This window comes from Hyperolius riggenbachi, chromosome 12 (assembly GCF_040937935.1).
Source record: "Hyperolius riggenbachi isolate aHypRig1 chromosome 12, aHypRig1.pri, whole genome shotgun sequence".
Taxonomy (NCBI): Eukaryota; Metazoa; Chordata; class Amphibia; order Anura; family Hyperoliidae; genus Hyperolius; species Hyperolius riggenbachi.
In genome coordinates this window covers 20,636,657-20,658,362 of record NC_090657.1, presented here as the reverse complement: position 1 = coordinate 20,658,362, position 21,706 = coordinate 20,636,657, and the positions used below count along the sequence as shown (strand labels likewise).

At 47.4% G+C, this 21,706-nt stretch overlaps 1 protein-coding gene across 2 annotated transcripts in view; it reads left to right on the top strand.

Annotated features, from left to right (window-relative positions):
- Positions 1-327: 327 nt before the first annotated feature.
- AXIN2 (axin 2) overlaps positions 328-21,706 on the top strand; it is a 76,257-nt gene continuing 54,878 nt past the window's right edge. For both annotated transcript variants that reach the window (XM_068264196.1, XM_068264197.1), the window contains exon 1: positions 328-465. In XM_068264196.1, the coding sequence (XP_068120297.1) occupies positions 453-465 (13 nt within the window). In that variant the 5' untranslated portion in view covers positions 328-452. The remainder of the gene's footprint in view (positions 466-21,706) is intronic.

Genomic DNA, 21,706 nt, shown 5'->3' with positions numbered 1-21,706 from the left:
GTTTTCAGACTTTAAAGTCTGAAATTCCAGAAGTGAACCGGAGGCGGGGCCGGAGCATCAGTGAGTGGCTGCGCGGGCGCAGGATGTCTGCGGGGGACCATTAGAAGCCCTGGGTAAGTTCAACTCATTTTCCCCCGACCCCCCTACAGTATCCCTTTAAGCATTATTTTTATGTCTCCGCAGGCCCTGTCATCTTTATATTTGTTATAGTGCTCAGCATCAGTGCTCCTCACAGGGCATGCTGGGTGGTCATGTGACCAGTGTGTGATCTCATCACTGCAGACATCCTTATAGCACTCACTCTGTTCCAGCTCCCATCTCTCTGTTTTGTGCAGCTTGGCGACACTTCCCGGAACTGCGACTCCTCTTGACAAGTAGAATGAGTCCACATTCTCCCGCCCTTCCCATTCACCGTCTACAGAACACTTTGATATCCAGTATGGGATGCAGAGATGAAACTGTTGGGTGAGTAGACACTGGGTCATATTCTTACTGTATAGTGTTTACCTGCATGTTCTGCTGATTGGCTGGCTTGTATAGATGCAGCAGCCAATCAGCAATCACCTTGGTTTTGGCTGCTGCCAGATGATGAAATGTAATTGGTTGTTTTGCATGTGTTAAATGCTCAGAAAAGTGTGCACGCCCAATGATGAATGGTAGGAAAGATGTCCAAGAAATCCAGTATTGATGTGTGCCTCAGTCAGCCAGAGCATGGGATGCTGCCAGGACATTGCACTGCCAGGGCCTGACACTCTGCCAACGCACAGCTCTATGCCAGTAAGGGCACTCTGTCATAATATGGCACCAATTCAGGAACGGGAATATGTCAGAACATGGCACTCTGCCAACACACGGCAATATGTCACACCTGTTCATGGCACAGAATATGAAATTATGACACAACACAACACTGCCATCAATGCTTTACATTCTCAACATATGGTACACGTATCTTGGAGGAGGTTAGTCAATCCATTATAGTTTGTTTTCAGATTAAAATACAATAAACAAACCTAAATGACTATTTATTGTCAACTGAAAGCATCAAGGAATGTTTGAAAAAAACATTTATAAGCAACGATGTTTTACACTCAGGGGTGTAGCAATAGCCATAGCAACTGTTGTGGGGCCCTGGAGCAGGGGGGGCCCAGGTTGTACTTGATGTGTTCACTTAAAGGGACACTGTAGGGGGTCGGGGGAAAATGAGTTGAACTTACCCAGGGCTTCTAATGGTCCCCCGCAGACATCCTGTGCCCGAGCAGCCACTCACCGATGCTCCGGCCCATCCTCCGGTTCACTTCTGGAATTTCAGACTTTAAAGTCTGAAAACCACTGCGCCTGTGTTGCCATGTCCTCGTTCCCGCTGATGTCACCAGGAGCGTACTGCGCAGGCACAGACCATACTGGGCTTGTGCTATACACTCCTGGTGACATCAGCGGGAGCGAGGACACGGCAACACAGGCGCAGTGGTTTTCAGACTTTAAAGTCTGAAATTCCAGAAGTGAACCGGAGGATGGGCCGGAGCATCGGTGAGTGGCTGTGCGAGCACAGGATGTCTGCGGGGGACCATTAGAAGCCCTGGGTAAGTTCAACTCATTTTCCCCCGACCCCCCTACAGTATCCCTTTAATATTAACTTTCCGTTTGTTTCTCCACCCTCTGACATTGGGCCTGATTCACAAAGCTTTTCTGTTAAATTATCTCACCGTATTTATTAATTCACAATTTATCTCTCCTTAAATGACTGAACTCAAGATTTATCTCTCCTTATCTAACTTAACTCGTGGTTTAGCTCTCCTTATTTGACATAACTCATAGTTTAGCTCTTCTTATTTGACATAACTCATGGTTTAGCTCTCCTTATTTGACATAACTCATGGTTTAGCTCTTCTTATTTGACATAACTTATAGTTCAGCTCTCCTTATTTTACATAACGCATGGTGTAGCTCTCCTTATTTGACATAACTCATGGTGTAGCTCTCCTTATTTGACATAACTCAGTTTAGCTCTCCTTTTGTGACATAACTCATGCTTTAGCTCTTCTTATTTGACATAACTCATAGTTTAGCTCTCCCTATTTGACATAACTCATGGTTTAGCTCTCCTTATTGGACATAACTCATGGTTAAGCTCTCCTTAGTTGACATAACTCATGGTTTAGCTTTCCTTTTTTGACATAACTCATGGTTTAGCTCTCCTTATTTGACATAACTCATGGTGTAGCTCTCCTTATTTGACATAACTCATGGTGTAGCTCTCCTTATTTGACATAACTCATTTTGTAGCGCTCCTTATTTGACATAACTCATAGTTTAGCTCTCCTTATTTGACATAACTCATAGTTCAGCTCTCCTTATTTGACATAACTCATAGTTCAGCTCTCCTTATTTGACATAACTCATGGTTTAGCTCTCCTTATTTGACATAACTCATGGTTTAGCTCTCCTTATTGGACATAACTCATGGTTAAGCTCTCCTTACTTGACATAACTCATGGTTAAGCTCTCCTTACTTGACATAACTCGTGGTTAAGCTCTCCTTACTTGACATAACTCATAGTTTAGCTCTCCTTATTTGACACAACACATAGTTTAGCTCTCCTTATTTGACACAACTCATGGTTTAGCTCTCCTTATTTGACATAACTCATGGTTTAGCTCTTCTTATTTGACATAACTCATAGTTCAGCTCTCCTTATTTGACATAACTCAGTTTAGCTCTCCGTATTTGACATAACTCATATTTTAGCTCTCCTTATTTGACATAACTCATGGTTTAGCTCTCCTTATTTGACATAACTCATAGTTTAGCTCTTCTTATCTGACACAACACATAGCTTAGCTCTCCTTATTTGACACAACTCATGGTTTAGCTCTCCTTATTTGACATAACTCATGGTTTAGCTCTCCTTATTTGACACAACACATAGTTTAGCTCTCCTTATTTGACACAACTCATGGTTTAGCTCTCCTTATTTGACATAACTCATGGTTTAGCTCTTCTTATTTGACATAACTCATGGTTTAGCTCTCCTTATTGGACATAACTCATGGTTAAGCTCTCATTAGACATAACTCATAGTTCAGCTCTCCTTATTTGACATAACTCAGTTTAGCTCTCCGTATTTGACATAACTCATATTTTAGCTCTCCTTATTTGACATAACTCATGGTTTAGCTCTTCTTATTTGACATAACTCATAGTTTAGCTCTCCTTATTTGACATAACTCATAGTTTAGCTCTCCTTATTTGACATAACTCATGGTTTAGCTCTTCTTATCTGACATAACTCATGGTTTAGCTCTTCTTATTTGACATAACTCATAGTTTAGCTCTTCTTATTTGACATAACTCATAGTTTAGCTCTCCTTATTTGACATAACTCATAGTTTAGCTCTAATTATTTGACATGACTCATAGTTTAGCTCTCCTTATTTGACATAATTCATGGTTTAGCTCTTCTTTTTGACATAACTCATGGTTTAGCTCTTCTTATCTGACATAACTCATGGTTTAGCTCTTCTTATTTGAAATAACTTATGGTTTAGCTCTCCTTATTTGACATAACTCATGGTTTAGCTCTTCTTATCTGACATAACTCATGGTTTAGCTCTTCTTATTTGACATAACTCATGGTTTAGCTCTCCTTATTTGACATAACTCATAGTTTAGCTCTCCTTATTTGACATAACTCATAGTTTAGCTCTTCTTATCTGACATAACTCATGGTTTAGCTCTTCTTATTTGACATAACTCATGGTTTAGCTCTTCTTATCTGACATAACTCATGGTTTAGCTCTTCTTATTTGACATAACTCATAGTTTAGCTCTCCTTATTTGACATAACTCATGGTTTAGCTCTCCTTATTTGACATAACTCATGGTTTAGCTCTTCTTATTTGACATAACTTATGGTTTAGCTCTTCTTATCTGACATAACTCATGGTTTAGCTCTTCTTATTTGACATAACTCATGGTTTAGCTCTCCTTATTTGACATAACTCATAGTTTAGCTCTCCTTATTTGACATAACTCATGGTTTAGCTCTCCTTATTTGACATAACTCATAGTTTAGCTCTTCTTATTTGACATAACTCATGGTTTAGCTCTCCTTATTTGACATAACTCATAGTTTAGCTCTTCTTATCTGACATAACTCATAGTTTAGCTCTTCTTATTTGACAAAACTCATAGTTTAGCTCTCCGTATTTGACATAACTCATAGTTTAGCTCTCCTTATTTGACATAACTCATAGTTTATCTCTCCTTATTTGACATAACTCATGGTTTAGCTCTTCTTATTTAACATATCTCATGGTTTAGTTCTTCTTATTTTACACAACTCATGGTTTAGCGCTCCTTATCTATTTATCTCATGAGTTATCTCTCCTTATTTGTTTATCTCCTGCATTAGCACTCCTTACAGTTAAGGTGAAAAATAAGCATCCTTTGTGAATCAACCTGAAGGTCTCTTAGCCCAAGAACTATACACAGTGTACACTGCACGGGAATGTAAATTGCCCAATCAATTCATATCCATAGGGCAGGGGCAGGTGGCATTGCTCAAGAGTGCCTAGTTGTGAGGGCCCCATAAATCATTTTGCTGTGGGGCCCCATAATTTGTAGCCACTGATTATGCCTAAAAATATATATGGGTGAAGGGGTACATGAGACAATAATATTCTCAGCAGGGCATGCAATGGGGAGAAAATGAAATGGTCGCGCATCTAACCAAGATGCACCTGATAGGTACTCACTGCATAGGGCTAAAAAGCCTCTCAAAGGCACAAGTGTGCTTATTGCAGTGAAACAGGTGCATTAAGAACTAATGCATCTCACAATACAAACAATGGAAGCAAATCCATGCGTTACACATTATGCGGGGACCAATCTCAGCAGGGGGTACCTGGCCAATGTAGCCAATAATAAAAGAGTCCATGCTATAATAATGTTGAGAAACACTGCTTTATGTCACCACTGTCCATGATTTTATGACCATCCACCAATGCTGAGCGCAGAGCTGCTGATGGCCCTGTCGGTGCCCGAGGCAAGACGCCTATTATCTCCCCAAATCTTGTGAATAGGAAGATCGGAGACCACTTACCACTTAACGACCGCCTAACGCCGATAGGCGTCGGCAGGCCGAAGTGGTGTTTCCAAACGAGCGGCCGTTCCATGTCAGTTCACGGAGGGTGTCTCCGTGAACAGCCTGCGAGCCTCCGATCGCAGCAGCACCGTAAAGGAGATCGGCGATCCCCGGCCTCTGATTGGCCAGGGATAGCCGGCATCTGAAGCCTATCAGAGGCGGTACAGGATGGATCGCCGTCCTGTGCCGCCCATAGCGAGAGGGAGGGAAGGAGAGGGAGGGAGGTATATCGCTGCGGAGGGGGGCTTTGAGGAGGCCCCCCCCCCAGCTCGGCCACAGAGAACGGCGGTGATCAGACCCCCCAGCAGGACATCCCCCTAGTGGGGAAAAAAGGGGGGAAGTCTGATCGCCCTGCCACAATCCAGATCTGTGCTGCGGGCTGGAGAGCCCACGCAGCACAGATCAGCCAATACAGCCCTGGTCCTTAAGTGGTTAATTAGTTTTGCAGGCATCAGTAAAAAACAGGTAATATAGGGAATGATGATTTTATCTCAAAATAAGTCTATAAAGGATACACAAATTACTACGAGGACTGACGCGTCTCTCTGTCAGGTGGATTCATTAAAAATCATCATGCGCACGCTACACTCGGTAGTGCTGCATAGAGTGCTCTCCTAAATTACGCGCGCTCCTTCCTAGTAACAGGCGCGCCTTTTATTTCACACGAGATGTGAAGTAGCGCAACCGCGATACTTTACTAGTGCAGTTACTACTGCGTTAATTAACAAACCTTTTCCATAACTGTTATGAGCGATGTGTATCCACTTTTATAAATATATGAAGTAAAACCTTGGATTGAGAGTAACTTAGTTTGAGAGCATTTTGCAAGACATGATATAAGCAAAGAACGTACACGGTACGTGTGCCACGTCATCACAACTGAGGCGATAGCTCTTCTCCTTTTGACGCTGCAGGATTGTACTTAAGGCCTCTTTCACAGTGCGACGTTAAAGTTGCACGTTAGAAAATGTTTTAACGCAGACTAACGCACAGCAATAGTAAGTCTGTGCGACATTCGCAGTGCACACGTTGCATTGTGTGTAACGTGTAGCAATATTTAGAAGGTGCTGCATGCTGTGCGTTTAGCAATACATTTGCTGCGTTGTGTGTTGCACATGCTCAGTAAGTTGTTTTTTTAAATGTAACGCATACCCCTGTTTTGTTCCATCAGTATGCGACAAAAACGGCGCACCGAGAGACACATAACGCAGTGCAAAATAACGTCCAATTTCATAACCTACATGCGCTGTGTTAGGGGCATGTTGTGCGACCTTAACGTCGCATCAAACGCAACGTCTTAGTGTGTAAGAGACCTAAAGGGACCCCGAGGAGAAAAAATAAATGAAATCGCTACTTACTTGGGGCTTTCTCCAGCCTACCGTAGGTCGGGAGGTCCCCCGGTGTCCTCCTGGCTCCTCTTCCAGTCCCGCTGGCGCATACAGCACCAGCGACGCCCGGGTGTCGGTCTGACGCTACGCGTCATCGTGGCAGCCGGCGTGACAGTACTGCGCATGCGCAGTTTTACCGTGCATGCGCAGTACTGTCACGCCGCTGTAATGACATATAGTGCAGCCCCGCATGCGAAGTAAGAGCCTACATCTCTTTTAATTTTTGTGCCACAGTAAATGTCACAAATATATCTGCAGCCACATCACCACCAACACTCCCCAAATTCTCAGGGTAGGGAGGGGACCCCCCGAACTACCACTGTGCCAAATTACAGCCCCCGAGCACCACTGATTCCTGAGATAGGTTTGCTGTAATCAATCCCAGAAACCAGCGGGGCTCGGGGGCTGCAATTTGACACAGAAGTAGATCGAGGGGTCCCCTCCCTACCCTGAACATTTTGTGAGTGTAAGTAGTGCGGAAGTGGAGATATTTTTGGGAAATAAAATTTAAGTTCCAACTGAGCATGCGTGAAGCTCAGTGAGAAGGCTGCTTCCTGGCTGCACTATCTGTCATTACACCGGCCGGCGTGATGACGCACAGCGTCAGAGATAAAGTTGAAGAGAAATCGAGAGCCCAATATGGTGTAGTATGTCAAAATTGATTGGATAAATGAAACAGTGAGATGGTAATACTCACAAACACGGGTTACCGCTCAGGTAACCACTCATTAGGCAGGTGAGGAGATTAGACCTGTCCTCACTCAGGATTAAGAATTCGCTCTCTGTAGATAGGAAGAAAGGGGGTAGATCACCCCTCCACCTGGGGTGGATTCAAATATATTGGTAGGTGAACAGAGGCGCCAGAAGGATAAAAATACATAACATTTTAAAAAAATTGCTGGGAGGAAGTGGTGGACTCGCCTCCGTTAAAGCAGACACCAAGGACTGTAAATATATAGATATACACATTTATTGAAAATACCCCAAAGATGCAACGCGTTTCGCGGGCACAGCCCACCTCTTCAGGCAATAAGCAGGGGATAAACAACAGCAATTCAGTTATAGCAAGCAGAGCACCTCTGTGATAGCGTCAGAGATAAGGAAGCTGCAGCCCGACTCCGGGTCGGGCGTCGCTGGTGCTGTATGCGGCAGAGGGACGGTGAGAGGAGCCAGAAGGACGCCGGAGGACCTTCCGACCTACGGTGGGCTGGAGAAAGCCCCAGGTAAGTAGCGATTTCATTTATTTTTACTCCTCAGGTCCCTTTAATCTGAGAGTAGGGACACTGCAGTGCAGTGTTGCCAACCGTCAGTAAAATTACTGACGGTCAGTAAAAAAGTCAACAAATCTGGGCTGTCAGTAAAGTCCATGAAACACTTTGTGGTGTCAGTAAAAAAAACCTGTCTTTTTCCCAGAAGATCACAGCACTTACTACCTATCAGTTCACATATCATTGTGGAATGTACACTGCTCTAGCTAAAGGTGGCCATACATCTGTAGACTTAGCGGCCGATCAACCATCAGATAAAACAATTATTATTGATATAAAAATCGATGCCACCAAGAGCATACCTAATTGACAATCAAACCAATTTCGGTTGCATGTACCGATCGCATTGGATCAATCGGACATGCTGGAAAATCTCAGGTTGGCATGCTCAATCGAGTGCGTGCAGCGGCAAGGACTGCTATAAAACAAACCTGACGGAAACCCCCGGTCACATCCCCCAAATCTAACTGTATCAGTGTCCCCTGCCCCCCCCCCCCTTAAATATGCCGTGCATTAATACTTTATCTGTCCGGTGTCCGCCACTGCACCTTTCTTCCTCATTCGCACCCCACGTGGTTGCCGCTGTATTGCACGTGGGGCGCACGTGTGATATATTTCATTTCAGTAATATTAGATGTCAGTAAAAAAAAGTGTTCTGTCAGTACATTTTTTGCGCTTTGCCAGTAAAAATTTATATCCAAGGTTGGCAACACTGCTGCAGAGTCACATTTCCATGGAATCCTCAAAGTAGGCAAAAGCAAGTGTCTTTGGATAAGTTCCTTGTGAAAGCCATACAAGGTTTACTACAAACATGGATGGCTGATGATGATAAACTATGAGGGCTGGTGCACACCGAGCGGCTTTTTCAGCGTTTCTGCGGATCCGCTTGGTCAATGTATCTCAATGGGCTGGTTCACACCAGAGCGGGAGGCGTTTTGCAGAAACGCATACTCCCGGGGTGAGGCATTTTTTGGATTGTGGATGCGTTTCTGCCTCAATGTTAAGTATAGGAAAAACGCAAACCGCTCTGAAAAACGTCAGTTCAGAACGGTTTTGCAGGCGTTTTTGTTACAGAAGCTGTTCAGTAACAGCTTTACTGTAACAATATCAGAAATCTACTACACCAAAAACGCTTCACAAAACCGCAAAACGCTAGCTGAAACGCTACAGAAAAATAACAAAAAGCGTTTGAAAATCTGCTAGCATTTTGCGGATCTGCTAGCGGGTTTTGGTGTGCACCAGGCCTGAGAAAGATTTTTGTAACAGGTGGTGATGGGTATTTGTCCCTCTTTCAGGACTGATGTGCAGACCTATATAAATATATACCGTATATTTGTTTACTGAAAAATGTGTTTAATTGAAGCTAAGCTTTATTCTTATCCTTTAAATGTATATATTTGTTAATTTCATATTTGAATATGAAGGAAAATGAAACAGGATACAAAGGACGACGTGTGGTTTGAATTATAAAGCAACAAATTTTTGTATAAAATGGTTATGGTATGGATAGTGGCTGGATAGTGGTTAAGAGCTCTGCCTCTGACACAGGAGACCAGGGTTCAAATCTCGGCTCTGCCTGTTCAGTAAGCCAGCACCTATTCAGTAGGAGACCTTGGGCAACACTCCCTAACACGGCTGCAGCTCTGGCGCTTTTCCGCCAGGAGAAAAGCACAATATAAATGTTCTGTCATGTCTTGTGTATGCGTGATTAGGGGTGTGTCAGAGATGTGACTAGTAGCATTGCTTAAAGTAAACACAAAACAATGCGATAAACAATTGTATCTGTCCTCCTTCTAAATATGACCCTTTTTTTTAGATATCCAAGAGTTTTATTTTATTTTTAAATCCACTTTTGAAGTTTTTACTGTTTCACTGTCTGCTCAATAACAGATTTATTGAAGTATGCCAGAGCTCAAATCTATTAACTATTGATGCTTGTTATGTCTCTCCTGCTCTCAGAAACAATTTTCTGACAGGAAAGTGTTTTATGGTTGCAATTCCTTATCAGTGAGGGTTATGCAGTGGCTGGATGGTGCAATGGTTAAGGGCTCTGCCTCTGACGCAGGAGACCAGGGTTCAAATCTCGGCTCTGCCTGTTCAGTAAGCCAGCACTAATTCAGTAGGAGACCTTAGGCAAGTCTGCCTAACACTGCTACTGCCTATAGAGCGCGTCCTAGTGGCTGCTGCTCTGGCGCTTTGAGTCCGTCAGGAGAAAAGCCCAATATAAATGTTATTTGTTTTGTCTTGTCTTATTCTGTCTGGGTCAGACCCAGTCCTGACCCAGACAGAAACTGTCATTTGCATACCTGATGTTTAACTCTTTCAGGTAGATAAAGGAAAGAAGGAACACAGCATAGTTATTTGTTTGCTTGGCACTGTACATGTCTTTCTCATCATATCACATGTCACCTCGGGTATCCTTTAAGTGCCCCCCTTTCTTATTTCAGAAAGTTAGAAGGTATACATTCCCTGTCATTCTCTATGAACAACGAGCCTGTTGGTGGGAGACAGGCAAGTGTTCGGACAGATATGAGATGACGTGAGAGAAATGTGCTGTTGATGAGGAATTGTTGATGTAGTATGTGATTTGTTGGTGGTCCCAGGATCCCTCCACCAGCCCAATCCTGCTTTTATCTGTTGTCCTGGGAGGTGTGGGAGGGGCTCATATCTTCCTGGAAGATATTACATTAATAACTGATCCTGGTTCCGTTACACCACAGAATGGTCCAGCAGAAGAACTGGCTGTATCAGTGCCATGACTAGTCGAGCCCAATTTATCAAGACATGGGCAAAGTAAAGTAGATCGGTGGCCCAAAGCAACCAGTTAGAATCCTTGTCGTTTAATAGCTGAAACCTGGTTGGTTGCTCTGGATAGCTGTTGCAGTTTCTTCTGCACCTGCCTTGATAAATTCCCCCCATGCCTCATTGAGTGACCAAAATATGAGGTTTATTTAACCCCCTTGGCGGTATGAAAAATACCGCCAGGGGGCAGCGCAGCAGTTTTTTTTTTTTTTTTTTTAAATCATGTAGCGAGCCCAGGGCTCGCTACATGATAGCCGCTGCTCAGCGGCATCCCCCCAGCCCCGCCAATCGCCTCCGGCGATAGGCGATCAGGAAATCCCGTTCAAAGAACGGGATTTCCTGGAGGGCTTCCCCCGTCGCCATGGCGACGGGGCGGGATGACGTCACCGACGTCAGCGACGTCGGGACGTCATTGGGAGACCCGATCCACCCCTTGGCGCTGCCTGGCACTGATTGGCAAGGCAGCGCAGGGGTCTGGGGGGGGGGGGCGCGCACCGCACCGGATAGCGGCGATCGGGCGCGCGGCGGCGGCGGCGATCGGGGTGCTGGCGCAGCTAGCAAAGTGCTAGCTGCGTCCAGCAAAAAAAAAAAATATTTAAATCGGCCCAGCAGGGCCTGAGCGGCACCCTCTGGCGGCTTACCCCGTGTCACACACAGGGTTACCGCTAAGGAGGTTAAAGGATACATTCAAGGAAAAATAAAAAACAAGACCTACTTACCTGGGGCTGCCTCCAGCCTATCTGTCCCTAGCCACAGCTCCAGTGTCCCCGGATCCCCTGCGTTGCAGATGCCGGCCTCACCAGGTTTTCATCTACAGCGCCTGCACGAGGCCGTGTCGCTCGTGATCGCACTCAGGTTGCCTAGAGTGTTCTGTGCAGGTGTAGAAATACTGAGCCTGCACAGAACGCTCTTGACTATGGGTGCGCGATCGCAAGCAGTGCGGCCGCTCGCTCACGCCATGTTCTGCTGCTACATAGCACCGGTTCTGCGATCTTCCCTGCTCGGGTTCATGCTGGAGATTCCAGTGTAATAGTGTAGTGAACAAAGTATGATCGCTACTTATCTTTAGCACCATGAGGCCTTCTGTAATGGCCCATACTCACGGGCAACATTTCTGGCCTGTCGCTAGCACACAGGAGCGTGTGCGCGACAGGCCGGCGACAGCTCGTCGCCAGGTCCCTCCGCATACACACGGCGCAGGGACCTGGCAACTGATGCGGCGGAAGCTGTCGCTGTTGTTCCTCCCCCCGCCGGCGGCGCCGGAAGCTCAATGTATTCCGATTGTTGCTGTCGCTAGTCTGCATACCCACACGGACTAGCGACAGTTGCGGCGGCAACTGTCACCAAGCGATTGACCGCGCCAATCGCCTGGCGACATCAGCGACGAGCGACTGTTCGGGGTGCGCGCCCGTGCAACACCTCATACTCACAGGCGACCTGTCGCCACAACACGCGCGCCGCGTGTTGCGGCGACAATTGTAGCCCGTGAGTATGGGCCATAAGACTGTGAATCTATTTTAGATAAAAAATATAACTGTTCTGGCATTTGAGCAGGGCTGCGCACTGTTCTGGAGTTTGAGCGGGGCTGCGCACTGTTCTGGCGGTTGAGCGGGCCTGCACACTGTTCTGGTGTTTATGCAGGGCTGCGCACTGTTCTGGCATTTATGCAGGGCTGCGCACTGTTCTGGCATTTATGCAGGGCTGCGCACTGTTCTGGCATTTATGCAGGGCTGCGCACTGTTCTGGCATGTATGCAGGGCTGCGCACTGTTCTGGCATTTATGCAGGGCTGCGCACTGTTCTGGCATGTATGCAGGGCTGCACACTGTTCTGTCGTTTACAGTATGCAGGGCTGCGCACTGTTCTGGCATTTATGCAGGGCTGTGCACTGTTCTGGCATTTATGCGGGGCTGCACACTGTTCTGGCGTTTATGCAGGGCTGCACACTGTTCTGGCATTTATGCGGGGCTGCACACTGTTCTGGCATTTATGCGGGGCTGCACACTGTTCTGGCATTTATGCAGGGCTGTGCACTGTTCTGGCATTTATGCGGGGCTGCACACTGTTCTGGCATTTATGCAGGGCTGTGCACTGTTCTGGCATGTATGCAGGGCTGCAAACTGTTCTGGCATTTGAGCAGGACTGCACACTGTTCTGGCATGTATGCAGGGCTGCGCACTGTTCTGGCATTTATGCAGGGCTGCACACTGTTCTGGCGTTTATGCAGGGCTGCACACTGTTTTGGCATTTATGCAGGGCTGCACACCGTTCTGACATTTACAGTATGCAGGGCTGTGCACTGTTCTGGCATTTATGCGGGGCTGCGCACTGTTCTGGCATTTATGCGGGGCTGCACACTGTTCTGGCATGTATGCAGGGCTGCACACTGTTCTGGCATGTATGCAGGGCTGCACACTGTTCTGGCATTTATGCAGGGCTGCGCACTGTTCTGGCATTTATGCAGGGCTGCGCACTTTTCTGGCATTTATGCAGGGCTGTGCACTGTTCTGGCATTTATGCAGGGCTGCACACTGTTCTGTCGTTTACAGTATGCAGGGCTGCGCACTGTTCTGGCATTTATGCAGGGCTGCACACTGTTCTGGCGTTTATGCAGGGCTGCGAACTGTTCTAGCATTTATGCAGGGCTGTGCACTGTTCTGGTGTTTATGCGGGGCTGTGCACTGTTCTGGCATTTATGCGGGGCTGCACACTGTTCTGGTGTTTATGCAGGGCTGCACACTGTTCTGGCATTTGAGCGGGGCTGCACACTGTTCTGGCATTTATGCAGGGCTGCGCACTGTTCTGGCATTTGAGCGGGGCTGCACACCGTTCTGGCATTTATGCAGGGCTGCAAACTGTTCTGGCATTTGAGCAGGGCTGCACACTGTTCTGGCATGTATGCAGGGCTGCACACTGTTCTGGCATTTATGCAGGGCTGCGCACTGTTCTGGCATTTATGCAGGGCTGCGCACTGTTCTGGCATTTATGCAGGGCTGCGCACTGTTCTGGCATGTATGCAGGGCTGCGCACTGTTCTGGCATTTATGCAGGACTGTGCACTGTTCTGGCGTTTATGCAGGGCTGCACACTGTTCTGGCATTTATGCAGGGCTGCACACTGTTCTGGCATTTATGCAGGGCTGCGAACTGTTCTGGCATTTATGCAGGGCTGTGCACTGTTCTGGTGTTTATGCAGGGCTGCACACTGTTCTGGCGTTTATGCAGGGCTGCACACTGTTCTGGTGTTTATGCAGGGCTGCACACTGTTCTGGCGTTTATGCGGGGCTGCACACTGTTCTGGCATTTATGCAGGGCTGCACACTGTTCTGGCATTTGAGCAGGGCTGCACACTGTTCTGGCATTTGAGCGGGGCTGCACACTGTTCTGGCATTTGAGCGGGCTGTGCACTGTTCTGGCATTTATGCAAGGCTGTGCACTGTTCTGGCATTTATGCAGGGCTGTGCACTGTTCTGGCATTTATGCAGGGCTGCGCACTGTTCTGGCATTTATGCGGGGCTGCGCACTGTTCTGGCATTTATGCGGGGCTGCACACTGTTCTGGTGTTTATGCGGGGCTGCACACTGTTCTGGCATTTATGCGGGGCTGCACACTGTTCTGGTGTTTATGCAGGGCTGCACACTGTTCTGGCATTTGAGCGGGGCTGCACACTGTTCTGGCATTTATGAAGGGCTGCGCACTGTTCTGGCATTTGAGCGGGGCTGCACACTGTTCTGGCGTTTATGCAGGACTGCGCACTGTTCTGGCATTTGAGCGGGGCTGCACACTGTTCTGGCGTTTATGCAGGGCTGCACACTGTTCTGGTGTTTATGCACGGCTGTGCACTGTTCTGGCATTTATGCAGGACTGTGCACTGTTCTGACATTTATGCAGGGCTGTGCACTGTTCTGACATTTATGCAGGGCTGTGCACTGTTCTGGCATTTATGCAGGGCTGTGCACTGTTCTGGCATTTATGCAGGACTGTGCACTGTTCTGGCATTTATGCAGGGCTGTGCACTGTTCTGGCATTTATGCAGGGCTGTGCACTGTTCTGGCATTTATGCAGGGCTGTGCACTGTTCTGGCATTTCTGCAGGACTGTGCACTGTTCTGGCATTTATGCAGGGCTGCACACTGTTCTGACATTTATGCAGGGCTGTGCACTGTTCTGGCATTTATGCAGGACTGTGCACTGTTCTGACATTTATGCAGGGCTGTGCACTGTTCTGACATTTATGCAGGGCTGTGCACTGTTCTGGCATTTATGCAGGGCTGTGCACTGTTCTGGCATTTATGCAGGACTGTGCACTGTTCTGGCATTTATGCAGGGCTGTGCACTGTTCTGGCATTTATGCAGGGCTGTGCACTGTTCTGGCATTTATGCAGGGCTGTGCACTGTTCTGGCATTTATGCAGGACTGTGCACTGTTCTGGCATTTATGCAGGGCTGTGCACTGTTCTGGCATTTATGCAGGGCTGTGCACTGTTCTGGCATTTATGCAGGGCTGTGCACTGTTCTGGCATTTATGCAGGGCTGTGCACTGTTCTGGCATTTATGCAGGGCTGTGCACTGTTCTGGCATTTATGCAGGGCTGTGCACTGTTCTGGCATTTATGCAGGGCTGTGCACTGTTCTGGCATTTATGCAGGGCTGTGCACTGTTCTGGCATTTATGCAGGGCTGCGCACTGTTCTGACATTTATGCAGGGCTGTGCACTGTTCTGGCATTTATGCAGGACTGTGCACTGTTCTGACATTTATGCAGGGCTGTGCACTGTTCTGACATTTATGCAGGGCTGTGCACTGTTCTGGCATTTATGCAGGGCTGTGCACTGTTCTGGCATTTATGCAGGACTGTGCACTGTTCTGGCATTTATGCAGGGCTGTGCACTGTTCTGGCATTTATGCAGGGCTGTGCACTGTTCTGGCATTTATGCAGGGCTGTGCACTGTTCTGGCATTTATGCAGGACTGTGCACTGTTCTGGCATTTATGCAGGGCTGTGCACTGTTCTGGCATTTATGCAGGGCTGTGCACTGTTCTGGCATTTATGCAGGGCTGTGCACTGTTCTGGCATTTATGCAGGGCTGTGCACTGTTCTGGCATTTATGCAGGGCTGTGCACTGTTCTGGCATTTATGCAGGGCTGTGCACTGTTCTAGCATGTATGCAGGGCTGCACACTCTTCTGGCATTTGAGCGGGGCTGCAAACTATTTTGACATTTGAATGGGGTGGAAACCATGTTTTGTTCTGTATTGCACAGATGTGCAATTAGCATAATTAGGGCGATATTCATTGAGGTTAGATATAAATTCATGCTTTGACAGGAGGATATAAGCCATGCATTTAGGAAAGAAGGGGGTATGAGCCATGGTTGAAGCAAGATAGAAGAAATATAAGCATGCACTGGGGACAGAAGATATATAAGCCATGCACTGGGAAGAATATAAGCCATGCACTGGGGACAGAAGATATATAAGCCATGCACTGGGGAGAATATAAGCCATGCACTGGGGACAGAAGATATATAAGCCATGCACTGGGGAGAATATAAGTCATGCACTGGGGAGAATATAAGTCATGCACTGGGGACAGAAGATATATAAGCCATGCACTGGGGAGAATATAAGCCATGCACTGGGGACAGAAGATATATAAGCCATGCACTGAGGAGAATATAAGCCATGCACTGGGGAGAATATAAGCCATGCACTGGGGGCTGGGGAGAATATAAACCATGCACTGGGGAGAATATAAGCTATGCACTGGGGGCTGGGGAGAATATAAGCCATGCACTGGGGAGAATATAAACCATGCACTGGGGGAGAATATACGTCATGCACTGGGGACAATATAAGCCATGCACTGGGCACAGAATATATATAAGCCATGCACTGGGGAGCATATAAGCCATGCACTGGGGACAGAAGATATATAGGCCATGCACTGGGGACAGAAGTCATGCACTGGGGAGAATATAAGCCATGCACTGGGGAGAATATAAGCCATGCACTGGGGGGAATATAAGCCATGCACTGGGGGGGATATAAGCCATGCACTAGGGCACTGGGGAGAATATAAGCCATGCACTGTGGAGAATAAAAGCCATGCACTGGGGAGAATATAAGCCATGCACTGGGGACAGAAGATATATAGGCCATGCACTGGGGACTGGGGAGAATATAAGCCATGCTCTGGGTAGAATATAAGTCATGCACTGGGGAGAATATAAGCCATGCACTGGGGACTGGGGAGAATATAAGCCATGCACTGGGGAGAATATAAGCCATGCACTGGGGAAAATATAAGCCATGCACTGGGGACTGGGGAGAATATAAGCCATGCACTGAGGGCTGGGGAGAATATAAGCCATGCACTGGGGGCTGGGGAGAATATAAGCCATGCACTGGGGGCTGGGGAGAATATAAGTCATGCACTGGGGACTGGGGAGAATATAAGTCATGCACTGGGGACTGGGGAGAATATAAGCCATGCACTGGGGAGAATATAAGCCATGCACTGGGGAGAATATAAGCCATGCACTGGGGAGAATATAAGCCATGCACTGGGGAGAATATAAGCCATGCTCTGGGGAATATATAAACCATGCACTGGGGAGAATATAAGCCACGCACTCGGGAGAATATAAGCCATGCACTGGGGAGAATATAAGACATGCACTGGGGACAGAAGATATATAAGGCATGCACTGGGGAAAATATAAGCCATGCACTGGGGAGAATATAAGTCATGCACTGGGGAGAATATAAGCCATGCACTGGGGAGAATATAAGCCATGCACTGAGGAGAATATAAGCCATGCACTGGGGGGAATATAAGCCATGCACTGGGGAGAATATAAGCCATGCACTGAGGAGAATATAAGCCATGCACTGGGGGGAATATAAGCCATGCTCTGGGGAGAGAAGATATATAAGCCATGCACTGGGGAGAATATAAGCCATGCTCTGGGGAATATATAAACCATGCACTGGGGAGAATATAAGCCATGCACTGGGGACAGAAGATATATAAGGCATGCACTGGGGACTGGGGAGAATATAAGTCATGCACTGGGGAGAATATAAGTCATGCACTGGGGAGAATATAAGCCATGCACTGGGGACTGGGGAGAATATAAGCCATGCACTGGGGACTGGGGAGAATATAAGCCATGCTCTGGGGAATATATAAGCCATGCACTGGGGAGAATATAAGTCATGCACTGGGGAGAATATAAGTCATGCACTGGGGACTGGGGAGAATATAAGCCATGCTCTGGGGAATATATAAACCATGCACTGGGGAGAATATAAGCCATGCACTGGGGAGAATATAAGTCATGCACTGGGGAGAATATAAGCCATGCACTGGGGAGAATATAAGCCATGCACTGGGGACTGGGGAGAATATAAGCCATGCACTGGAGACAGAAGATATATAAGCCATGCACTGGGGACTGGGGAGAATATAAGTCATGCACTGGGGACTGGGGAGAATATAAGCCATGCACTGGGGACTGGAGGGAATATAAGCCATGCACTGGGGACTGGGGAGAATATAAGCCATGCACTGGGGATTGGGGGGAATATAAGCCATGCACTTGGGACAGAAGATATATAAGCCATGCACTGGGGACTGTGGGGAATATAAGCCATGCACTGGGGACTGGGGAGAATATAAGCCATGCACTGGGGACTGGGGAGAATATAAGCCATGCACTGGGGACTGGGGAGAATATAAGCCATGCACTGGGACTGGGGAGAATATAAGCCATGCACTGGGGAGAATATAAGCCATGCACTGGGGACTGGGGGGAATATAAGCCATGCACTGGGGACTGGAGGGAATATAAGCCATGCACTGGGGACTGGGGAGAATATAAGCCATGCACTGGGGACTGGGGAGAATATAAGCCATGCACTGGGGAGAATATAAGCCATGCACTGGGGACAGAAGATATATAGGCCACGCACTGGGGACAGAAGTCATGCACTGGGGAGAATATAAGCCATGCACTGGGGGGAATATACGCCATGCACTGGGGGGATATAAGCCATGCACTAGGGCACTGGGGAGAATATAAGCCATGCACTGTGGAGAATATAAGCCATGCACTGGGGACAGAAGATATATAAGCCATGCTCTGGGTAGAATATAAGTCATGCACTGGGGAGAATATAAGCCATGCACTGGGGGGAATATAAGCCATGCTCTGGGTAGAATATAAGTCATGCACTGGGGAAAATATAAGCCATGCACTGGGGACTGGGGAGAATATAAGCCATGCACTGGGGGCTGAGGAGAATATAAGCCATGCACTGGGGGCTGGGGAGAATATAAGCCATGCACTGGGGGCTGGGGAGAATATAAGTCATGCACTGGGGACTGGAGAGAATATAAGTCATGCACTGGGGACTGGGGAGAATATAAGCCATGCACTGGGGAGAATATAAGCCATGCACTGGGGAGAATATAAGCCATGCACTGGGGAGAATATAAGCCATGCACTGGGGAGAATATAAGCCATGCACTGGGGAGAATATAAGCCATGCTCTGGGGAATATATAAACCATGCACTGGGGAGAATATAAGCCATGCACTGGGGAGAATATAAGCCATGCACTGGGGAAAATATAAGCCATGCACTGGGGAGAATATAAGCCATGCACTGGGGAGAATATAAGCCATGCACTGAGGAGAATATAAGCCATGCACTGGGGGGAATATAAGCCATGCACTGGGGAGAATATAAGCCATGCACTGAGGAGAATATAAGCCATGCACTGGGGGGAATATAAGCCATGCTCTGGGGAGAGAAGATATATAAGCCATGCACTGGGGAGAATATAAGCCATGCTCTGGGGAATATATAAACCATGCACTGGGGAGAATATAAGCCATGCACTGAGGAGAATATAAGCCATGCACTGGGGGGAATATAAGCCATGCTCTGGGGAGAGAAGATATATATAAGCCATGCACTGGGGGGAATATAAGCCATGCACTGAGGAGAATATAAGCCATGCACTGGGGGGAATATAAGCCATGCTCTGGGGAGAGAAGATATATAAGCCATGCACTGGGGGGAATATAAGCCATGCTCTGGGGAGAGAAGATATATAAGCCATGCACTGGGGAGAATATAAGCCATGCACTGGGGAGAATATAAGTCATGCACTGGGGAGAATATAAGCCATGCACTGGGGGGAATATAAGCCATGCACTGAGGAGAATATAAGCCATGCACTGGGGGGAATATAAGCCATGCTCTGGGGAGAGAAGATATATAAGCCATGCACTGGGGAGAATATAAGCCATGCTCTGGGGAATATATAAACCATGCACTGGGGAGAATATAAGCCATGCACTGGGGACAGAAGATATATAAGCCATGCACTGGGGAGAATATAAGCCATGCACTGGGGACAGAAGATATATAAGGCATGCACTGGGGACTGGGGAGAATATAAGTCATGCACTGGGGAGAATATAAGTCATGCACTGGGGAGAATATAACCCATGCACTGGGGACTGGGGAGAATATAAGCCATGCACTGGGGACTGGGGAGAATATAAGCCATGCTCTGGGGAATATATAAGCCATGCACTGGGGAGAATATAAGTCATGCACTGGGGAGAATATAAGTCATGGACTGGGGAGAATATAAGCCATGCTCTGGGGAATATATAAACCATGCACTGGGGAGAATATAAGCCATGCACTGGGGAGAATATAAGTCATGCACTGGGGAGAATATAAGCCATGCACTGGGGAGAATATAAGCCATGCACTGGGGACTGGGGAGAATATAAGCCATGCACTGGGGACAGAAGATATATAAGCCATGCACTGGGGACTGGGGAGAATATAAGTCATGCACTGGGGACTGGGGAGAATATAAGCCATGCACTGGGGACTGGAGGGAATATAAGCCATGCACTGGGGACTGGGGAGAATATAAGCCATGCACTGGGGAGAATATAAGTCATGCACTGGGGAGAATATAAGCCATGCACTGGGGAGAATATAAGCCATGCACTGGGGACTGGGGAGAATATAAGCCATGCACTGGGTACAGAAGATATATAAGCCATGCACTGGGGACTGGGGAGAATATAAGCCATGCACTGGGGACTGGGGAGAATATAAGCCATGCACTGGGGACTGGGGAGAATATAAGCCATGCACTGGGGACTGGAGGGAATATAAGCCATGCACTGGGGACTGGGGAGAATATAAGCCATGCACTGGAAATTGGGGGGAATATAAGCCATGCACTGGGGACAGAAGATATATAAGCCATGCACTGGGGACTGGGGAGAATATAAGTCATGCACTGGGGACTGGGGAGAATATAAGCCATGCACTGGGGACTGGAGGGAATATAAGCCATGCACTGGGGACTGGGGAGAATATAAGCCATGCACTGGAAATTAGGGGGAATATAAGCCATGCACTGGGGACAGAAGATATATAAGCCATGCACTGGGGACTGTGGGGAATATAAGCCATGCACTGGGGACTGGGGAGAATATAAGCCATGCACTGGGGACTGGAGGGAATATAAGCCATGCACTGGGGACTGGGGAGAATATAAGACATGCACTTGGGATTGGGGGGAATATAAGCCATGCACTGGGGACTGGGGAGAATATAAGTCATGCACTGGGGACAGAAGATATATAAGCCATGCACTGGGGACTGGGGAGAATATAAGTCATGCACTGGGGACTGGGGAGAATATAAGCCATGCACTGGGGAGAATATAAGCCATGCACTGGGGAGAATATAAGCCATGCACTGGGGACTGGGGAGAATATAAGCCATGCACTGGGGAGAATATAAGCCATGCACTGGGGACTGGGGGGAATATAAGCCATGCACTGGGGAGTGGAGGGAATATAAGCCATGCACTGGGGACTGGGGAGAATATAAGCCATGCACTGGAGACTGGGGAGAATATAAGTCATGCACTGGGCACTGGGGAGAATATAAGCCATGCACTGTGGATTGGGGGGAATATAAGCCATGCACTGGGGACAGAAGATATATAAGCCATGCACTGGGGACTGGGGGGAATATAAGCCATGCACTGGGGGCTGGGG